General features: G+C 39.9%; 2 protein-coding genes and 2 non-coding genes across 4 annotated transcripts in view; 2 read left to right on the forward strand and 2 right to left on the reverse strand.

Annotated features, from left to right (window-relative positions):
* Window positions 1-22,738, forward strand: part of LOC133979992 (tripartite motif-containing protein 16-like) — a 32,748-nt gene that overhangs the window by 4,010 nt on the left and 6,000 nt on the right. The window lies entirely within an intron of this gene.
* Window positions 1,080-17,955, forward strand: spint2 (serine peptidase inhibitor, Kunitz type, 2). The gene is made up of 11 exons (XM_062418569.1): window positions 1,080-1,597; window positions 5,425-5,595; window positions 11,726-11,809; window positions 11,898-11,966; window positions 12,264-12,287; window positions 12,513-12,677; window positions 13,096-13,155; window positions 13,811-13,978; window positions 14,062-14,106; window positions 14,622-14,730; window positions 15,224-17,955. The coding sequence occupies exons 1-11, from the start codon at window positions 1,174-1,176 to the stop codon at window positions 15,312-15,314; spliced, it is 1,410 nt and encodes a 469-aa protein (XP_062274553.1). The 5' UTR covers window positions 1,080-1,173; the 3' UTR covers window positions 15,315-17,955.
* Window positions 5,776-5,868, reverse strand: trnar-ucu (transfer RNA arginine (anticodon UCU)). The gene is made up of 2 exons: window positions 5,832-5,868; window positions 5,776-5,811 (listed from the first exon to the last, which is right to left on the reverse strand). It is a non-coding gene; the product is annotated as a tRNA-Arg (tRNA).
* Window positions 7,015-7,107, reverse strand: trnar-ucu (transfer RNA arginine (anticodon UCU)). Its single transcript has 2 exons — window positions 7,071-7,107; window positions 7,015-7,050 (listed from the first exon to the last, which is right to left on the reverse strand). It is a non-coding gene; the product is annotated as a tRNA-Arg (tRNA).

Below are 22,738 nucleotides of genomic sequence, written 5' to 3' on the forward strand. Positions count from 1 at the left end.
TTTTATATGTGACGATAAAGCAGGGTATGCATTAGGGCGTGGCTACGTCGTGATTGACAGGTTGATTGGTTCACAGGTTCAGGAGGGCGCCTCATGCTCCTCCTGATGCCCATATAAGTAGAATCCCTGTTTTTATTTTTCCCAGCATGCACCTGACATTTTCAAGATGGCGCTGCTCAGATCCGATACTATTGGCCTCCGAGCGGCAGTCCACAAACCAATGGGTGACGTCACGGATATTACGTCCATTTCTTATATACAGTCTATGGATATGACACAAAAAAACTATTTAAAAAACATATGTAAACAAATTCAAAAAACTAAAGAATCAAACTGAAAAAATAAATAAATATAAAAACTAATGATTAAAATCACAAATGAAGTCAAACAAGAGATTAATTATTCATATTAAAAGCTGAAATGTAATATACCCTCTGGTATATTATCACTTAATACCAATATCACTCTTGTAAATAATGTAAATAATGTCACGATTATTTTTATTACATATTTCTACTATTATTGTTCTTTATTCTTTCTTATTTCCACTTTGCTGCTGTAATAATGCACATTTCCCCTTTGTGGGACTAATAATAATAATAAAGGAAAGTCTCATCTCATCTTACATTTAGTTTTTAATTTTATTGTTGTATAAATTTGTTTTCTTCTTATATCATTATCTTCTTTATAGCTGCAGTGGCTGAATTCAATTTTCCCCACTGTGGGATCAATAAATGTAATGTATTGTGTTGTGTTGTGTTTTCTCTATTTATATTGTATCTATTTATTTATTTATTTATTAGGGAGTACGGATGCAAATGAGCAGCTTTGCTATAATCCTGCATGTTTACAGAGATTTTTAATATCGATGTTCATTAATGTGCACTGTCCCTATCTAAAGATAAAGCATTTATTATTATTATTATTAACTTATCTTATCAAGCTGACTTTACTGTGCGCGTGCATGTGTGAGCGCTGCGTGCCTGTGACGTGTGTGGGCGGGGCCAGAGTGACCTCACCTGTGTCGCTCAGGTAAATGTATCTGCGACAACAAAAAGCCTCCAGATGAGGAAGTGAGTCAGAGCGTCGCGCTGCAGAGAAACGACAACGAGTCAAAAGTTTAAATTTATTATAATAAGTTTCAGTTTCAGTGTGAAGTTAGTTTGTAGAGAGATGCAGCTGTGCGTGTTTGTGCTGTCGGTGTGTGTGCTGCTGTGTCCCGGTGTGGCTCAGGACTGCAGCTGGGACCGGAGCACCGAGCCCCGCCAGAGTTTGGACCCGGCCTCGCTGCGCGCCGGAGCGGTCCATCTGACCGGCAGCAGCGACGTGTCTGACCCGGACAGCTGCCGGGCCTCCTGCTGCGCTGAGCCGGCCTGTGACCTGGCTCTGGTCGGCTTCCCCATGGACGGAGCCCCGCAGTGCACGCTGGTGAGCTGCGGGAAGCACCGGGACGCGTGCGTGCTGCGGCCCGACACGCAGTTCAAAGTTTACCGCAAGAAGCAGGAGAGTGAGACCAGCAGAGACGCACCGCAGGCCGGGGAGAGTCTGCACATAGAGCCGCTGCTGGGGGAGACCCGGAGCAACCACACCGACCACGGTAACAACCAATCAATCAACTAATCAATCAATATGTTTCTCTGCTGCTCCCATTGATTATTTATCAGGTTGATTAGAAGTTTGTCTGAAAACAACTTTAAACACCGGAAGAAATTAAGTCAAAATAAAAGTTTAATTATAAAATATGTAAAATCAGATGTTTTGAGTTTTTTTTTTAATCAGTCTTAAATTGTGACGTCAGAAAACTCAAAGTTTAAGTTACACAATGAAATAATCAATTAAATGACGTCATTCTGTGGTATTGATTGATATCCTCTCACTAAAGACAAGTTAAAGAAAACTGGGAATGTTGGTAAAATATAACTTAAACAACCAATAATCAATCAGCTAATCAATCAATACGTGTCTCTGCTGCTCCGAAGTTTGTCTTTTTTAAAGAGTTTGAAAACAACTTTAAACACCAGAAGAAATCAAGTTTAACCCTCCGACTGACTTCTGTTGTCCTCTTTGGTCCAGTTTGGTTTGACTGTTTATAAAGTATAAACTCTAGATTATCACATAAATGTGTGTTAGACCTTTTCAGCCATCTTATTACCAAATGTTTTATACTTATATTTTGGAAATTATGCTCAATATGCTTCAGTTAAATTCAACTATACCTCATTATTTAGTTAACACGTTAATTATATAATATATAAAATCAGATGTTTTGAGTTTTTATCAGTCTTGTGGTTAAATTGTGACGTCAGAAAACTAAAAAGTTTAAAATAAACAATGAACTAATCTTTGGAATGACGTCATTCTGTGTCTAATCTCTCAGTTTGAAGGATTTTAGTGCAGAAATGATCTTTTTTTATTATCATATTGTTGATGAATCTCTCAGTCAGATGAGAGTCAGACGTCAGAAATTATGATAGATAACAGGAAGTGTGAGGCGTTAGAGGAGCTAAAGAAAAGTGGGAATGTTGAGCTTCAAACTAAACAATGTATGATCAAAGAATTTGCTCATGAAGTTTGTGTGTTGAGTAACTGATGAATGATTGAAGCTCGTCCTGTTATCAGTTGGATCCAGAGGAGAAAGAAACTAATGATCGATGAGTTTGTTCCTGTCAGAGAGGAATTCAGTGTTCAGTGTTCGACGCCTTTTATTGTCTTTAGACGGCAGAACAACGTCATCTGGTTAAAAACAGACAATAAACTATGAGACGCATAAAATACACTAAAGAACAAAAAGAGAAAATAAAAACATGTTATAAATAAATAAATAATAATTTCCTGTATTTATATAATGTTTAATAATAAACTGTCAGACGTGGCAGTAAAACAAACTGTGTGTCTGCGTGTGTGTGTGTGTGTCTGTGTGTGTGTGTGTGTGTGTGTGTGTCTGCGTGTGTGTGTCTGCGTGTGTGTGTCTGTGTGTGTGTCTGCATGTGTGTGTGTGTGTGTGTGTGTGTGTGTGTGTGTGTGTGTGTGTGTGTCTGTGTGTGTGTGTCTGTGTGTGTGTGTCTGTGTGTGTGTGTGTCTGTGTGTGTGTGTGTCTGTGTGTGTGTGTCTGTGTGTGTGTCTGCGTGTGTGTCTGTGTGTGTGTGTGTCTGTGTGTGTGTGTCTGCGTGTGTGTGTGTCTGTCTGCGTGTGTGTGTCTGTCTGTGTGTGTGTGTGTGTGTGCGTGTGTGTCTGTCTGTGTGTGTGTGCGTGTCTGCGTGTGTGTGTGTCTGTGTGTGTGTGTGCGTGTGTGCGTGTGTGTGTGTGTTCAGAGGATCAGTGAAACAAACAGTGCAGAAGGAAAAACACTTTTCTATCCGAGCAGAGCGTCACTGACGATAAGCAGAGTGAGTCAGTGTGGACGACCTCGCTCTGCTTCCTCATAAATAACATCATTTAAATAATATAACACCTGAAACACATCATTTAAATATTATAACATCTGAAACACATCATTTAAATAATATAACACCTGAAACACATCATTTAAATATTATAACACCTGAAACACATCATTTAAATATAATATAACATCTGAAACACATCATTTAAATATTATAACACCTGAAACACATCATTTAAATATAAAAACACCTGAAACTGATCATTATAAACACATTAATTTCTGCGTTTTTATGTCAGAACTGTCACATTTTATACTACAGCTGAAACATTTATCATATCACCGTATTTAAAGAGTTAAAAACAAACAAAGTGACTTATGTGTTTAGTAGCTATTTAACTCACATATAAAACGTCTCCTATCAGACTGATACTGGGTGTTTGAGTTATTTATGTAAATGATGAAGGTGAAACTAGGATTCTAAAATAGGAAAGTGTTTCTGGTATATTTTACCATGTGAGCTGTAACTGAGGCTTAAAATGACCATTATATCATTTATCTACCTTAGAATAAATCACCCATTAACACGTTACAGGTGTACATTCATCATGGTGACGGGCGTACAGTCGTCATGGTGACGGGCGTACAGTCGTCATGGTGACAGGCGTACAGTCGTCATGGTGACAGTTGAACAGTCGTCATGGTGACAGGCGTACAGTCGTCATGGTGACAGTTGTACAGTCGTCATGGTGACAGTTGTACAGTCGTCATGGTGACAGGCGTACATTCGTCATGGTGACAGTTGTACATTCGTCATGGTGACAGGCGTACAGTCGTCATGGTGACAGTTGTACATTCGTCATGGTGACAGGCGTACAGTCGTCATGTGACAGGCGTACAGTCGTCATGGTGACAGGCGTACAGTCGTCATGTGACAGGCGTACAGTCGTCATGGTGACAGTTGTACAGTCGTCATGGTGACAGTTGTACATTCGTCATGGTGACAGGCGTACAGTCGTCATGTGACAGGCGTACAGTCGTCATGGTGACAGGCGTACAGTCGTCATGGTGACAGTTGTACATTCGTCATGGTGACAGGCGTACAGTCGTCATGTGACAGGCGTACAGTCGTCATGGTGACAGGCGTACAGTCGTCATGGTGACAGTTGTACAGTCGTCATGGTGACAGTTGTACAGTCGTCATGGTGACAGTTGTACAGTCGTCATGGTGACAGGCGTACAGACACATTTCCCGACATGTTTTAAACACAATGTGAAAAACACTAAAGCAGAAAAATCAAAGTTTATCTCTCAGAGAGTTGGATTCGTTTCCTCGTCTCACCTGCTCAGGAACGAGCTGAGTCACACCTCAGATGTGCTCACATATTTCTGTTGTGCAGCTCCGGTCGGACCCGTCGGACCGGCTCCTGGAAGCTGAGAAAAGGAAAACATGAAAGAACAGTTTGAGTTTGTTTTAGTGGGAAAAACAACAGAGTGACGCAGAAGGAAATAAAAGACAAATAATAAGTTATTATGATGAATGTGAGCGAGAACAGGAGGATTAAGGTGTGTGTGTGTGTGTGTGTGTGTGTGATGTCTGTGTGTGTGTGTAATATAATAACATGTTTTTATGTGCAGTGATCCAGAACAGATTTGTGTGACAGAGAGAAATAAAAACACATAATGTTAATATTAGATCTTTGTTATTGTATTTATAGATTTTAACTATTCTATAAATCAAAGTATTTAAAGAAAAAATATAAATTCTGGTTAAGATTTTAAAGTCTTCGAAGATGTAAAATCATTTTTTTTTTCTTTTTGGAGAGATGTTGAATGTTTCAGAGAATGTGAAACTTTCAGAATGAAAGGAAGAAAAAAGTAAAGACCAACAATAACATCATCTTCTTCCTCTTCTCTTTCCTCTTCCTCTTCTGCTTCCTATTCTTCTTCCTCTTCTTCATCTTCTTCCTCATTTCCTTCCTCTTCTTTTCCTTCCTCTTCTTGTTCCTTTTCATCTTCCTCTTCCTCTTCCTCTCCTCCAGTGCGCTGCCGCCTGCCGATGAGGGTCGGTCTTTGCCGCGCCTCCTTCCCCAAGTTCTACTACGACGTGACCAATCAGAGCTGCCGCAGGTTCGTGTACGGCGGCTGCGGCGCCAACGGCAACAACTTCGACTCTCAGGAGGAGTGCGAGGCGGCCTGCAGCGGAGTCACAGGTAACCACGGCAACAACAACAGCATTGCTTTAAAACGCTGCTGATTGGCTGTCACACACACACACACACACTACAGTTTAATGGGAAATGTTTCTGCAGAGCTGCAACTTTTCTTCCAGGAGTTCAGTTTTAGTTTTATTTCTTTCTTTTGTCTTCGTTTGTTTTTTGTATTTCAAAAGTCGACTCTGGTGGGACTCGAACCCACAACCTTTGAATCACTCCTCTCAGTGTTTGACTAGAAGTCCAATGCGCTATCCATTGCGCCACAGAGCCGCATGCTGCTGCAGAGTGTCGGGTTCAGTTTCAGCCCTGCGGGGACGGAGGGGAGGGGGGGTTGGGGGGGTGAAGGGTCAGAGGTCAAGTTTTCTTTCCATGCAGCTGTTAACGAGCTGAATGTGTCATTTGATCCGACTTTAAACGCTGCGTTGCTCAACAGAAGCTCAGAAACAGACACAACAGCAGCCGCTTAACACTCAGAGTAATAAAACATAAATAAAATAAAATATACAATAAACAATCTCTGTGGAAAATAACAATTACATGAATCTTAGTGTTTTTATTTATTATTTAACTTCTATATTTATCTTGTTTTATCACATTTTATCATTTAAAACACTTGATTTATAAAATGTAGTAAACAGGTTTAATACGGATTTATTAACTTAATTTACCAAAACATTCATTTTATATTTACTGTAATAATAATGTTTAACTGAGGAGATGCAAGGAAGTAAAATTAGGATTATTTATTTGCTACTTAGTTATATAATCTATATATACATAGAAAAAAAAGTTTATAACAAATGTTTAAAAATGTGACGAAAAAATCAACTAAAGCATTTTTTTTTTAAAGTTATTTAACATTGTTGGTTTTGTTTTAATTAATAGTCTAAATTTTGTTTTTCTTGTATATTTAGACCAAATTAATCAATAAGTCTGATCGGCTTTTTCTTCCCTATGATTTTTTCTTTAAGTTCCTTCATTCATAATTAATAATCAGTATTTAAACAACTAATAAATGTTAATTAATCAATCAGAATTTATTTGTATAATTTTTACAAAATACAATAAAAACAGGAAGTGAGGAAACAACAGAGGTAAAATAAAAATGTAAAAATGAAGAAAACCCAAATAAAATAAAAGGTAATAAAGAAATAATAAAATAAAGTGAGTAAAACCAATAATGTAGTTATAAACAGATTTAGATATTTATTACAACTTCTATAAACACATATTATTACAGCGGTTTTATTATATTGTTATTTATTGTTTATACTCACTATTAACCAGTTATTAACTCTTTATTTACTGGATGTTATTCCTGACACACTGATGATGTCATCGTAGTAACTCTGGCTCTGATTGGCCGAGCTCAGATTCCTCTCTTGTCTCGTCCCTTCTGCCGTTCGGCTCAAAAGTCGACTCTGGTGGGACTCGAACCCACAACCTTTGAATCACTCCTCTCGGTGTTTGACTAGAAGTCCAATGCGCTATCCATTGCGCCACAGAGCCTCGTGCTGCTGCGGGGGCGTTTTATTCTGAAACATCCTGGAAGTGTTTCCTGTAAACATCGCTGACGTCGACCCGAGAACACGAACACGAAAACACGTTTATGTGATGACGAGTTTAAACTGATTTATTTAGTTTAAATGGATGGAAGGAAGGAAGGAAGGAAGGAAGGAAGGAAAGATGGAAAGGAGGAAGGAAGGAAAGAAGGAATGGAAGGAAGGAAGACAGGAAAGATGGAAGGGAAAGGAGGAAGGAAGGAAGGAAGAAAAGAAGGAAGGGGAAGGAAGGAAGAAAAGAAGGAAGGGGAAGGAAGGAAAGATGGAAGTGAAAGGAGGAAGGAAGGAAGACAGGAAAGATGGAAGGGAAAGGAGGAAGGAAGGAAGGAAAGAAGGAAGGAAGGAAGAAAAGAAGGAAGGGGAAGGAAGGAAAGATGGAAGTGAAAGGAGAAAGGAAGGAAAGAAGGAAGGAAAGAAAGATAAAGGGGGAAGGAAGGAAAGAAAGGATGAAGGAAAGAATAAAAGTCCATTGCGCCACAGAGCCTCGTGCTGCTGCGGGGGCGTTTTATTCTGAAACATCCTGGAAGTGTTTCCTGTAAACATCGCTGACGTCGACCCGAGAACACGAACACGAAAACACGTTCTTATGATGACGCTAAAAAAAAAAGAGTTTAAACTGATTTATTTAGTTTAAATGCCGCTAAAAGATTCACACTTTAACTTTGAAAGGTTTTAAAATAACAATTTGATCTCATGAGGGCCAGACCAATAAAAAGAGGGAAGGAAGGAAGGAAACAAGGAATGGAAAGGAAGAGAGGAAACAAGGAGGGTGAAGGAAGGAAGAGAGGGAAGAAAGAAGGGAAAGGGGAAAGGAAGAAAAGAAGACAGGAAGGAAGGAAGGAAACAAGGAAGGGAAAGGAGGAAGGAAACAAGGAGGGTAAAGGAGGAAAGGAAGGAAGGGAAAGGGGGAAAGAAAGGAAGGAAACAAGGAGGGAAGGAAAGAAGGAAGGAAGGGAAAGGAAGGAAGGAAGTGACTCTTCCACCACAGCTCAACAGGGAAACAGTAAGATCTGTGATGATTGTTTAAAGAGACGCTTGAAATCCCGTGAACCTGTTTTTTAATGTCAGGATGAAACAGTAACGTGACTCAGCACTAAATACAGAAACACTGAGACGCTCATGGACTCACCTCATCTGTTTATAGTCTAAACTATAATGCGTCCCCGACCAGGATGTGACAGGAAACGCATCATCACTGCAGGAAGTGGACGTTGTTTTTTAGGTAAACAGTAATATAACCATAGACTGTATATAAGAAATGGACGTAACGTGGCGTCACCCATTGGTTTGTGGACTGCTGCTCGGAGGCCAATAGTATCGGATCTGAGCAGCGCCATCTTGAAAAATAAAAACAGGGATTCTACTTATATGGGCATCAGGAGGAGCATGAGGCGCCCTCCTGAACCTGTGAACCAATCAACCTGTCAATCACCACGTAGCCACGCCCTAATGCATACCCTGCTTTATCGTCACATATAAAATCAGGGAGGCCAAAATGTCCCAAATGAACATCATACTGCATTGAAGAAGGCTTTAAACTAGCGATTGAGACCATAAACACATTTTGAAAACGTTTACTGAGGTTAGAAATCAAGTGAGAAGTTGGTGAATTCTCCATTGACTTGTATAGAGACGGAAGTCCTTTTGACACCAAAACGGTCGCCCCCTGGTGGCCTTTTGATAGAATGCAGTTTTAAGTTACTTCCGTGTTGGCCTCATTTCAGAGGACCGGAACTCCCCGCCTGGTGACAACACTGCCTGAGACGCAGGTTAAACAGGCGTAAACAGGTGTTAACGGGGCCATTGAGAGTTTTAAGATGTCTGATTAAAGGATTAAAGGAGTGTCACAGAAACACGTGCGTGTGTGTGTGTGTGTGTGTGTGTTGGTATACAAGTCAGACAGGTACAGTGTGGGGACTCGCCTCCCTTTTGGGGACAAAAATAAATCCCCATAATGTAAATTATACAACTCTGGAGTGCAAATGAGTTTGTGGTTGATGGTTGTCATGTGATGTGTGTGAACTGGTTTTACTGGTGTTGTGGGGACATACGTCTGTCAGTGACGGAAAAACAAGTCCTCATAATGTAAATCATACAGTTTGGAGTAAAAGTTGGTTTAAGGTTAGATTATGGTTTGGGTTTGGTTCGGATTAAGGTGAAGTCTCCAGGAAATGACTGTGAGTGAATGTCATGTGTGGGCTGGGTGTGTATGAGTTGTGTATTGTGTGTATGTGTGTGTGTGTTTGGGTGTGTGTGTGTGTGTTGTTTTGTGTGTTTGGGTGTGTATCAGTTGTGTATTGTCTGTGTCTTTGTGTGTGTGTGTGTGTGTGTGTGTGTGTGTGTGTGTGTGTGTGTGTGTGTGTGTGTGTGTGTGTGTGTGTGTGTGTGTGTGTGTGGAGTCAGGTTACAGTAGTCAGACCGGTTTATGTGAACTCTGATCTTCAACACAAACAGGAATCTTTTTACTTGAGCAGAAATCACACCTGTCACCTTTTGTGTGTGTGTGTCATTTAGAGCTGCGACCGCTCATCAACATGATTGATCATTTCCTGAGTTAATCATTTACATTCACTCGATGGGGTGGAGGCTGATAGCTGAGTCAGGGAGGGAAAATGTAGGTTTGAACCCAAATGAGAGACTAAAATATCAGAATATCTTATTATGAAACAGACAAAGGAGGTAATTCTACATTTATTCTGGGAGTATTTTAAGCCTCGCATGTTGCTGTAGTGAGTAATTAGGCAGTAGTGTGTGTGTGTGTGTGTGTGTGTGTGTGTGTGTGTGTGTGTGTGTGTGTGTGTGTGTGTGTGTGTGTGTGTGTGTGTGTGTGTGTGTGTGTGTGTGTGTGTGTGTGTAAACTCATCTGGGTGGAGTTCTTTATGCTGTGTTGTTTTTGAAAGAGAGAATTAAGAAATTAAAAGAAAAAGCAAATCTTTAACTTACCTGGAGTCTTATCAGTGACGTCATATCAGCAACATTTAAAGATCTGATCGAGGTTAAAAACATGTGTTGTGTAATGAGCATTGTGTGTGTGTGTGTGTCGGTGTTGTGTAATGAGCATGAGGTGTGTGTGTGTGTGTGTGTTCAGATAACACTCAGAGTGGGAGCTGTCATCTTTCTTCTCTGACTGATTTATCTTTTAAAGGAACAGAACAACATGTTTTGTGTTTGCAGCTTACTGAGAGTCACATGATTCAGACTCTTTGGGTTGTTTCTGTAAATAACCTGCGTCCACATAATAAAGGAATATGTAATGCTTCTCCTACTGAGCATGTGCAGAAAACAAGTGAAGGAGAACAGGTTTATTGCATCAGAGAGATGTGCATCATTGTTGTTGTTGTTTCTTCTTCTGATGAAACGATGACCTGCTGCCACCTTCTGGTCTGTCAGTGATATGACAGCATCACTATATTTACTCTGGAGGACATTAAACACAATTTCAAGTTTGGACAGAGGAACCAGAGTTATTATAGATAACGAAAACTAAGATTAAAACTTAAACTATCAGCAAAAAAATAATTAAGTTAACGGAAATAAAAATAAAAACAAAGGACAGAGGACCAAACCAAATTCTTAACCCTCCTGTTGTCCTCGAGTCAAGGAAGGAAGGGAGGAAGGAAGAAGGATGGAAGGAAGGAAGGAGAGGAAGGAAGGAAGGAAGGAAGGAAGGAAGGAAGGAAGGAAGGAAGGTAGGAGGGAGGGAGGAAAGAAGGAAGGACGAAGGAAGGAAGGAAGGTAGGAGGGAGGGAGGAAAGAAGGAAAGAAGGAACAGTCAAAACAGACGGGGTCAATTTGACGCGGGAGGACGACACCACATTCTTAATTAATCTTTGGGGAGTTGGCTCCGTTCAAGCGAAGCTCGAGGGTTTGTTGTTGCTGTCGCAATTATATGACATCACACAATACACGCTAGATGACACAATATAGTAGTTCTTTAACAAATATGCCTTTTAACTTACTCTTTTATCTGTTGGTTCAATAATCTGTCACTCAAGGACAGAAACAGTCTCAACAGTATCGTTAGAAGCTGATCCAAGATCATTGGACTTAAGCAGAGAGACCTAAATTCCTTATGGGAGCTACAGGTCATGAGGAAGTCACACAACATTTTGAGTTCTTTCGGGCAAATCTTAAGAAGTGAATTTTCATTATTGCCTTCAGGGCGTCGCTATGCCAACCTGCTTGTAAGGGAAACCGACTTTCCAAGTCCTTTATCCCCTCTGCTGTCCCACTGCTGAACAAATCTTTATGAGGTCCAGTTGTATCGGTTTGTTATTGCAATCATTTGACGCTTGTATAGGCTTCCTCTCAATGAACTATTCATTGGACTATAGGACCTGCTGACTTTGCACACAGCTGCCAACTCTTCTTCTTTCTTCTGTGTTTTTATCTTGTTATTTATGTGTACGAGTATGTTGTGGTGCGAGCCGTCAAATGAATTTCCCTCCAAGGGATTAATAAAGTTGTCTTGAATTTTGAATCTTGAATCTTGAATGTCTTTGTGTCAAGCATTCTGTCATCCTTTTTTAGCTCCTACAAATCAACCAGTGTATTGTGTGTTTTAGGTTCGGTCCTCCCTGATGAGTCGTCTCCTGCTCCTCCTGGAGTTCCTGTCAAATCCCCTCGCATGGCTCCGGCCTTCAGCTCAGGTAAACACTTTAAAGTTTTAAATGTAATTAATTAATATTTGTTTATATTTTACTCCTAACAAAACCGTCTTGTGTTCTGCTGGTTCAGATGTGGCTCAGGAATCTGCTGCTCCAGCTGAAACTAAACCAACAGAGACCCAACATGCTGAGAAGAAAGGTAAATATCACAACACACCCGCGTGTGTGTGTGTGTGTGTGTGTGTGTGTGTGTGTGTGTGTGTGTGTGTGTGTGTGTGTGTGTGTGTGTGTGTGTGAGAGAGATAATCTGTCCAATTTTATTTTCACTTCACATTTTTTTAAGTTTTTGCTTTTTAAAAATGTTCTCATCTAGAGGTCTCCACTTAGTAGCTGTATGATTACGGTCCCTGTTTGGTCATATGTACATGTATGAGTGTGTGATAAACTGGTCATATAATCAGTAATACAACGTCATTCTTTCTCTTCTCTGCTATAGAAATGCAGGCTGATGAATTTGCTGGTATGTTTCAACACTTTATTCTATTTATTTATTTATTTCCACAGTTAAATATTTACAGTGTGCACATTAATAAAGCCTTTTCTGTAATTCCTTTGCAGAAGAAATAACAGCTACAAAACTTACAGAAACTTAACATGAAAATATGATTTACTTTTTTTAAAAACAGATAAAATAGATTTAAATGGAAAAAGTGAAGAATTAAAAGTGTGGGTGTTGTCCAATCAGAGCTGTGCGGGGCGGAGCCTGTGGTGGGTCCGTGCAGGGCGGCGTTTCAGCGCTGGTTCTACAGCAGCAAGACGGGCGGCTGTCAATCATTCGTCTACGGCGGCTGCCAAGGAAACAAGAACAACTACAAGAACCAGGAGAGTTGCATGTCTACCTGTGCAACAGGTGAGAAACACACCTGAGACTGTGTGTGTGTGTGTGTGTGTGTGTGTGTGTGTGCGCACTGTACTTTTAGGGACCAATTTCAGACTTAGAACCAGTTATTTGGGGCCAAATGTTTGTCCCACATCGTGTCAGTGGTTAAAGTTCAGATGAGTCTCCTAGGAAATGTATAGAAGTATTTAAAGTCCCCAAAAGTGACCATGGTCTGGTATGTGTATACTCTGTCACAGGCTACTTTTGGGACCAATTTCAGACTAAGGAACAGTTAGTTGGGGACAATTGGGGCCCCAGATGGGGATTAAGATATATTGTGTGTCAGTGGTCTCCAGAAAAATGTATTTAAGTCTATTTAATGTCCCTACAAGTACCTTCAGTCTGCTGTATGTGTGTGTTACTTATTATCATCTCCTCTCTCCTGCAGTCAATGTGCTGCCGTCCAAGAAAGCTTCATCTGACGAGCCGGCCGGCACAGAGTCCACAGGTTCAGTATTATAAAGAAAATCAGTAACATTACATTTACTTAAGAATTTTATCAATAATATATATAATATAATAAATGGATGGTCTTTATACTATAAACACTTTCAGGTACTTTGGTCATACTTTCAAAAAATACACATAATTTTGGACATATCCGTCTCTTTCTTTTAAAGATAATAATAAAACCATCTTAAAAAAATTGGATTTGTTCTAACTTTGCAGCATTTTTAGTCTTTAATATCATGTTTTACTCTCATCCAACACTCAGACCTCCAACATTTAATTAACTTAATAATTAAGTTAAAAAATATGATTTGTTCAAAAACGTTTAATGTACGTGAATAAAGTAATGGTCAAATAATCCAAAAAAAATGTTTAGTTTAGTTTATTGTGAGCTGTCCCACAGTGTCACCGTCGTTTCCATGGATACACTAAAATTATGATTCAGTGCATGTATCAGAATTTGTTAAACACTGTAAAATAAATTATGTACTGCTACTGTAAATAAGTAGTATTTGTTTGTCTTTTGAATGTGAAGCTAATGTCTGAATCTTAATGATCTTAACGAGGTTTTAATTAACGAGTTAAATTGACAGATAAAATAATAATGAAGCAAACAGTATTGATAACTGATGATTGATGTTTGTGTCTATCAGAACACTGTTTGGCCCCCCGGGACTCGGGCCCCTGCCGCGCCGCCTTCCCCGCCTTCTACTACAACACCGACACTGGCAGCTGCCTGCCGTTCCTCTACGGCGGTTGTCAGGGCAACGGCAACCGTTTCGCCACCGCGGACGAGTGCATGGCTAGCTGCAGCGGAGAAGGTTACGAATTTTTTTTATAACTAACGATATTAAATACGATGATGCAAACGTCTGATAATGTGACTTTCTTGTTCCCCCTGCAGGATCCTTCGAGGGTCGTGGCCGAACTCGCAACCGCTGGACTGCAGGTGAGTTTACTGTCTGATAAAGAATCGTTCACGGAGTCTAACTGTGACCTCCATGATGTCTTACTGCAATGAGTCACTGAGCTGTGTAGTTTAGTATTCAGGTTCTTTAACTACTTTTAGCCACTAGGAGGAGCTCTAAGCTTCGGTAAAGCACCTCCACCTTCTGTAGAATGAATGTTTACCAGATGGGGAGTCCCGGTCCTCTGAAATGAGGCCAACGTGCCATCATGCTCCTCCTGATGCCCATATAAGTAGAATCCCTGTTTTTATTTTTACCCGGCATGCACCGGAAATTTTCAAGATGGCGCTGCTCAGATCCGATACTATTGGCCTCCGAGCAGCAGTCCACAAACCAATGGGTGACGTCACGGATGTTACGTCCATTTTATATACAGTCTATGATATTTACCCCAAGGCACTTCACACATAGAGCAGGGTCAGACCCAACATTCCTCCATGAGATACACAAAACAGGTCAGACACATGAAACCTTCATCTTCATCTCTCTCCTGCAGCGTTCTTCCTCTTCGTCACTCTGGCGGCCATCAGTGCTCTCCTGCTGACGACGCTCGTGGTGATCACGCTGAGACGTCACGGCCTGTCCCGCCGTCCGTCCTCCGTCAGGTAACCTAGTATTATTATTATTATTATTGTAGGAGCCATATATTTGATTTCATTGAGTGGTATTGCTCCTCCCAAGCGCTAGGGGGAGCACGGTAAAAGGCCGGCTGGGCACAGATAAAAAGGTCATGCCAATCAAGCCAGGTGTGTGTTGATGGTGAGAAAAACTTTTTGACTGTGCTCAGTAGCAAAGGGCTGTTTTCGGTTTTATTTATTGTAATTTTTTGTAAAGGTAATAAAATTGAAACCTGCGTACACGTCAGACGAATCCGATCCATTAGACTCCAGTAGTGCTAAAAGTACAGGGCATAGTCACTACAATTATTATTAGATCCCAAGTAAAATATGATGTTTTTTTAGGTTTTATTACGTTTTAGACAGTTTAATGATGTAAGAAGATAAAATGGAGTGTTTTTATTACAAGAAGAAGTGTCAGGACTACAGAAATGTAAATGAAACATAAAGTAACTTCATGTTTGTGTGTGTGTGTGTGCAGTGACAAAGAGGAGCTGCTGCAGGATCCAGATGAGCAGTCCTCTGTGGAGTCTCTGACCGTCCCAGAGAGCCCAAAGCTGGAGAAGGCCTGAGGAGGGGACCTTGCTTCACCCTGGGGGGTCTGCAGATGGTCCAGAGGGGCCTCAGACCTCTGATTCTTAAACACTGTTGTTATATCTGAGACTTCTTAAAGTGTCTGCAATGTGAAGGAAAGACAAAACAAACCAAAATATTAGGAAACATGATGAAATAATAAATACAAAGATGTGACTCTGAGCTGTGACACGTTAAAGGATCATTCTGCTAATTCTTTTATATTTGGATCCAAACCAACAAAGAACTGATCTACTAACAAGCTTTATGTGTGTATCAAAGTCGGATATATCTGATTCCTCTGTTGTTGTTTAAAAACTACTAAAACCATGCCACAGTCTTCAAAATAAAGGACCAAAATCTTCAAAATAAAGCAACAAAATCTTCAAAATAAAGGACCAAAGTCACCCAGTGCAGCAACCACTGCATTGGGTGACATGTTACTTTTATTTTGAAGAGTTTTGGTCACGTTAGCTTTTTTAGAAACGGAAACAAAGAGAGTAATTCTACGTAAGGCGCAGACGCTACTGAGCATGTGCAGTAACAAGGTAGCTTGTTACGCTTCATATCACAACTTCAGTATAAACTCCAGAGGTTGTGATCTGAAGCTCAACAAGCTACAACGTTACTGCACATGCTCAGTAGCGTCTGCGCCTTACACAGAACTACTCTCAGAGACTCAAAACATGATCATTGTTATTAGTCTTTGTTTCTGTTTCTAATCAAATTAACGTGACCAAACTTTTCAAAATATAGGAACATGTCACCCAGAGTTTGTACCTTTTTTTGTGGCATGGCAACAACACTAGAATAATAAGATATATCAGACTTTGATTCACACACAGTGCTTGTTAGTAGATCAGTTTTTTGTTGGTTTGGATCCAAATATGAAGTTATCAAAGCTAACAGAGTCTCTGCTTCACTACAAACATCATCAATCTGTTACAATTTTTAAACAAACTTAAGAAAATATGTTTATTAGCTTGTTTTGAGGAGTGATATCGATATCGACGTCTGTGTACAACAAGTTTAAAATCCACCTAGCAGCACCTGTACAGCTCACTGATTACCTCGTTATATCTCGATTGTTTCATTTGTTCGCAAACAGAAATGTAAAAACTTAAAACTAGCTGGAACTATTTCTTGTCTAACAGCGTCGTATTCATCCGCCCAGCAAGTAGTTTCAGCATGTTAGAAACACTCAAATGAAACAATCTAGATTTAACAGTAATTAATGAGCTGTACAGGTGCTGTCCGATGGATTTTAAGCTATTTGAACGAGTCGCTCTCAGGAAGAAAGAGAGAAAAATATCAGTCACTTTTTAAAGATACTAAGAAGTCTTCAGATGTTTTTTACCTCCTGTTTTGTTTTTTAACTTTACGTCTGTCGCTCCACGTTTTTATTCACTGTCCTGATTTATATTTCTTATCTGTCTTCTGGTTCTCAGCCTCACCACATAACTTAATTAATTAGTAATCATTTATAACCTAAAACCTCAAATAACAAATATGAAGGCTTTACTTTTAATCATTTATGACATCGGTTTTTATATTTTATGGATTAAACAATTAAATGTGTAATTAAAAGTGTGTTTTTAATCAGTTGAAGGGAGTCGAATTTATCACAAGAACACAGAAAAACAGGAAGAATATTTAGATTATTATTTAAGTAAAAAATGAGAATAAATTGAATAATGTAAGTTTGTTTGTTTGTAGAGAAAGTTTCCTACACAAGACTTATAAAAATTACTTAATTACAGAATTCATTAAGACCTTTTTAAAAATGTGAATGAAGTTAAGAGCAGAGTTTAAATACAGGATCATTAACAGACTATAAACTCAGCCGGAAGAAAACCAAGAACATGGCATTTGAATGTAGAAAATTGTTGGGTTTTTTTTATTATTAAAGTTTTAAATTATTATTTTTAAACAAAACTCAACTTTTGGACTCTGAAACTGAAGAAAGACACTCTATGAGTCAGAAACACTGGATACTACATTTCCCATGATGCACGTGGGCAGGCTGAGAACCACATGATTTAAAAGTGACGTCACAATGTGCACTAACTACTGTATTACTGATATTGATCGGAAGAATCTGTCGTATTATTATTAAAAACGCCAAAATTTAAGGTTTTCTTTCTGTGATGCCTTCAATGACTCTCTGTAAATCTGAACTATTATCATTATTATATTAATTAATCATTTTTTCATACTTTTTTTTGTCTATTTCCTGTCAAAAATAAACACAAATCTGATATTTTACTATGAAAATTCAGTTCAGAAAACAGTGGCTCAACATGAGGAAGTTCTTACAATTACTAGATGGAGTTTTTAAAATTATGACAGGACTTTTGTTTTGAAGGGTTAAACTTTATTAAATATCTAAACTAAAACAGTCGAAGCTTTTTAACTGTTGGGGAAATCAAGAATATTATAAAGTCTTTGAAGTTCATCGTCAATGTATCTGAGTTTTGTGTGAAGCCTTTAAGAAGTTATTTAATCTGTCACATTGCTGACTTTAACATGTGATTGATAACTGATATGTAAACTGTAATGATTATAGATTAGTGACGAGGTGTTTGTGTATTCTGAGTTTTACAGGAGTTTAACTTTAACCATCATCTGTTTCAATCTGTAATAAACTCAATAAAACTCTAAATGTTTGGATTTTACTGTAATACTATAATATTTTAAACATGTTGTGCCATCTTGCCACTTTTTGTGTTGTTGTGATACAATTCAATGCCTTTATTGTCATTGCACAGTACAAAGAAATGCGTAATCTCTGTAGCTAGAACGAAAAAACCCTCAACAGACGAAAACATTAACATATAACCAGCAAACAATGTGATACACTGGGTAAAAAAAAGAATGTAAAAATGTGTCATAAATACATATAATACAGATGTAGTTATGAATAAGAGCAGCAGTTCAAACTTAATTGTATGCAATATGCACTATTTCACATTTGATGAATAGCACTTGGAGGAGAAACGCTCAGCAGTCTAAAAGAAGGAGATCTCATGGACCTGTAGCGCCCTCCAGAGGGCAGCAGTGTGAAGTGTTGGTGTCCTGGTTGGGAAGAGTCCTTGATTATGTTTGTGGCCTTGCAGAGACGGCGGCTTTTGTGCAAGTCCTCAAAAACAGCAGCCTCACAGATGTTCCAGGATGTTCTAGGTGGGACAGAGCAGTGTGCAGGCCTGTGTTCATGGCGTCCTCTGTTGACCTGTTTGCTCTTCATGCAACCTGAAAACTTCAGCTGATAAACATTAATACTGTCTGTTTATGTTTGACTTCAGTTGTTCCAAAGTTCAGAGCTGCTGTTCTGTGATCACATTTCCTTAAAGAAGACTTCAGATTAAAGATGAACACAGAGAGATGAGACCTTAAAAACCTCCTGCTGTGAGTTACATGTTTCTTCTTCTTCTGCTTGTTTAAATGTTGACGGCACTATCGCTGGCTGGTTGAAGCTGCTGATATATTTCACCTTCACTCATCAGCTTCATTCAGATGATTTTCAGCCTTTAAAGGAAACGTAGCCGACAGTTTTCATCATGTTTGTGTCAGCAGGTGTTAAAATGATCTGATAACAGTAGAGATGATAGTTATAGTGATAAATAAATAATGATGAAATGAGTAATAGGAGTATGAACATGTAATATACAGTATGTACTCAATATAATATAAAGATTCATCTTTTGGGTCATTTTCAAATGGTTCAGCACCCTGCCAACAACTGAACCTGGCTGTTAAAGGGTTTGGGTACGATGACATTCATTGTACTAAACTTTAGATAAATAGTCTAAAGTGATTGACTGTTGTTTTTGTAAAACTGTTTCTTGAAGTCAGTAATTGTGTGTTTGATTCATTTAATTGGTCGTATCAAAGGTCGCCTCATTCAGTCATCTTGAACCTGACAAACATTATGACAGTTACTATAGCAACTAATCCACAGTTAGTGATGAACAGGTAATAAAAGCCATATAATAATATACTATGAAATGTGTTAAAAGAAGGTGACAGAAATACTGTTGAAAACATCTTTTCATTCATGATATTCAGTTATTTAATCAGGCCAATGAAAAGTCAGTGGAACATTCAGAAATTAAGTTATTAAACATTAAAGCTCAGTGAAAGTCTTTAAATAGTTTGTTACTTTGGCTCCATCTGGTGGTGGAATGAATAATGATAGGATGTTAGACAGCAGTGCAGACCTGTGTGATGTGCAGCTGGTTGTAATGAATGAGCATGTTGTTGTGTTTGTGTGAAGGTGTTTCTCTGCTATGGATCAGTGTGAGGACAGAGAGGAGGGAGTCCCTCCCTCTAAAAGCTCTCTGTGTGGGGAACATGACAGCCAGACCAAAGCTCAGAGGTGAGATGAGGATCTCTAACTGTCCATCACTGTTCTCCACTCACATCACTCCACCATCATTATTCACACTCACTGTCACATCTGACACTCAACTACTGAATAATAAGTCACAATAACTCAGAATGAACTACTAACTTTGTGAGTTAACAAAGAGCTCAACCACTGATTAGTCAACTAATCAACTAAGATGAGACAGCATCTTTCATCAGATGACATTTTGATGAACAGGAGAACGTTTCTCATCCACTGTCTTCTTACTGATTTTCATTCTGCTTCTAAAACTTCAGCTGCTGACAGTCTGCTCAAAATTCATCTTTTTAAACTCTTTGATTTGTTGTTTGTTTGTATCAGGATGCAGCAGCAGAGAGCAGACTCTCCTGAACCCAGCTGTGTGTCCATGAAGAGTGACTGGTCTATGCCTCGTATTATTAAGTTTAAAAATGGAAAACCTGCTTATAGATGGTAAGAAGTTAAAAATGGTTGGTTGGCTGTTTGGGCTGAATAAACCTCCTGTGTTATGTGGGGCGGAGCAGGTGAACCAGGCACAAACACCACAGACAGGTTAAATGGAAACAACTTTAATGCTAAAAAACCAACAGACAGGCTTACAGACCATAAAGGGAAAGCAGTTCAAATAAGGTTGAAACCAGCAGGAACAGGTAACAAGAGGAACAGGAACAGACAGGAACAGCATCACAATCTATTGTCTAGAATGAACGAAAATGACTGAGAGCAGTATATGTAGTGAGGAGCTGATGAGGGAATTACACAGTGGCAGCAGGTGAGCAGGTGGGTTTGAAACTGAAGGCAGGGACAGAAACAGACAGGACAACACAAACAGAGCTTAAACAGGAATCATGACAGTAGCCCCCTCAAGGGACAGCTCCCAAATGTCCCTCCAGGCTGGTCAGGAGGGAGAAAACAAAGAGGAGAAAGAAGGCAGAACAGATGGGCAGGACCACTCTGGAGGCTGAAAGAGCTGCTCAGTACAGAAACTACCTGCTGGGCATTTCTGCACTGATGTTTTGCTCCATTAATCCCGGAACATCTCGAGGTGGTGGAGCAGCAATCCACTAGGATCCTTTTCCCCACACCTTGTCCTTCCTTCGGACCATAAAGAGATGGCTGATGTTTTGGGAGTTGGCTGGACAGCAGAGACTCAGTGAAGCTGGGCAGCAGAGATTCACTGAAGCTGGGCAGCAGTCCTTTGGTGTTAACTACATGCTTTCTTTCACTTCTTTATTCATATCAGGATGCAGCAGCAGAGAGCAGACTCTCCTGAAACCAGCTGCGTGTCCATGAAGAGTGATCGGTCTATGCCTCGTATTATTAAGTTTAAAGATGGAAAACCTGCTTATAGATGGTAAGAAGTTAAAAATGGTTGGTTGGCTGTTTGGGGTGAATAAACCTCCTGTGTTATGTGGGGCAGAGCAGGTGAACCAGGCACAAACACCACAGACAGGTTGAATGGAAACAACTTTAATGCTAAAAAACCAACAGACAGGCTTACAGACCATAAAGGGAAATCAGTTCAAATAAGGTTGAAACCAGCAGGAACAGCAACAGACAGGAACAGCATCAGGTGTAAGCACAGGTGCTTCTACCTGCTGGGCATTTCTGCACTGATGTTTTGTTCCATTAATCCCGGAACATCTCAAGGTGGTGGAGCAGCAATCCCCTAGGATCCTTTTCCCCACACCTTGTCCTTCCTTCGGACCATAAAGAGATGGCTGATGTTTTGGGAGTTGGCTGGACAGCAGAGACTCAGTGAAGCTGGGCAGCAGTCCTTTGGTGTTAACATGCTTTCTCTCACTTCTTTATTTATATCAGGATGCAGCAGCAGAGAGCAGACTCTCCTGAACCCAGCTGTGTGTCCATGAAGAGTGACTGGTCTATGGATAAGCCTATTGGGTTTAAAGATGGGCAACCTGCTGATGGAAGGTAAGAATTTAACATCCAGTAATCAGAGCAGCATTTACAGGAGTTCATTTAGTCATCATGACAGAACATCTTTTTAAATAAGCTGAGTGCAGATTTGAGTCATTAAATGTCCTTAAATGTGATGTTTTCTCCACAGAGTTCAGCAGCAGAGCTCAGAGGTTCCCAGTGATCAGTCTGCACAGCAGCATCAAACACAGCTGGACTCCATATATATGGTGTGTACATGTACAAACACACCTTTTACTATTAACTCCATCAACCACAGATGAAATACTAAAGTAGCATTCAGGTCTTAACAGTGTCCATGCTGCTCTGTTTAGACCAGCAGGCCTTCAGACTGACACATGAATCACATGTTGTGTTCTACCAGTTTAAATGAAATGTTGACTTTATCTTTCTGTTCCAGCTGCTGGAGGAGAACATCGTCACTTTTGTGAAGAACGAGCTGAAGAGAGTCCAGAGGGGTCTGAGTCCAGATGACCCGGAATGCTTAGAGAGTCAGAGTGAGGATGAGGAGGTGTTGGACGGTGAGGAGGAAGAGCAGAGGAGGAGCAGCAGAGAGGCATTTCTGAAGATCACAATGCACTTCCTGAGGAGAATGAAGCAGGAGGAGCTGGCTGAGCGTCTGCAGAGCAGTAAGAGGATTTTAACAGATTTAACATGATGGAGAGGAAATGGAGGCAACATGGGAGAGGTTTATATTTCAAACTCTGCTGTTAATATGCTTCACACATCTGCATCAGATCAGAGGCTGTTTGTCCTCCACTGATGAACTGAATAAAACTGATGGAGGAGGAAAAACTACACAGACACACTTACATGTTCAGATTTCTAGACTTTCTGTAGGATCCACTCACTGATTTAATTTGTTGTTTGTTCATTCAGGAACTCGTGCTGCAAAGTGTCGACGTAAACTCAAGTCTAACCTGGAGAAGAAGTTCCCGTGTCTGTTTGAAGGGATCGCTAAAGCAGGAAACCCAACCCTTCTGAATGAGATCTACACACCGCTCTACATCACAGAGGGAGGGACTGCAGAGGTCAATGATGAACATGAGATCAGACAGATTGAAACAGCATCCAGGAAACCAGACAGACCAGAAACAACAA

This window comes from Scomber scombrus, chromosome 5, assembly GCF_963691925.1.
Source record: "Scomber scombrus chromosome 5, fScoSco1.1, whole genome shotgun sequence".
In the NCBI taxonomy this organism is placed as follows: Eukaryota; Metazoa; Chordata; class Actinopteri; order Scombriformes; family Scombridae; genus Scomber; species Scomber scombrus.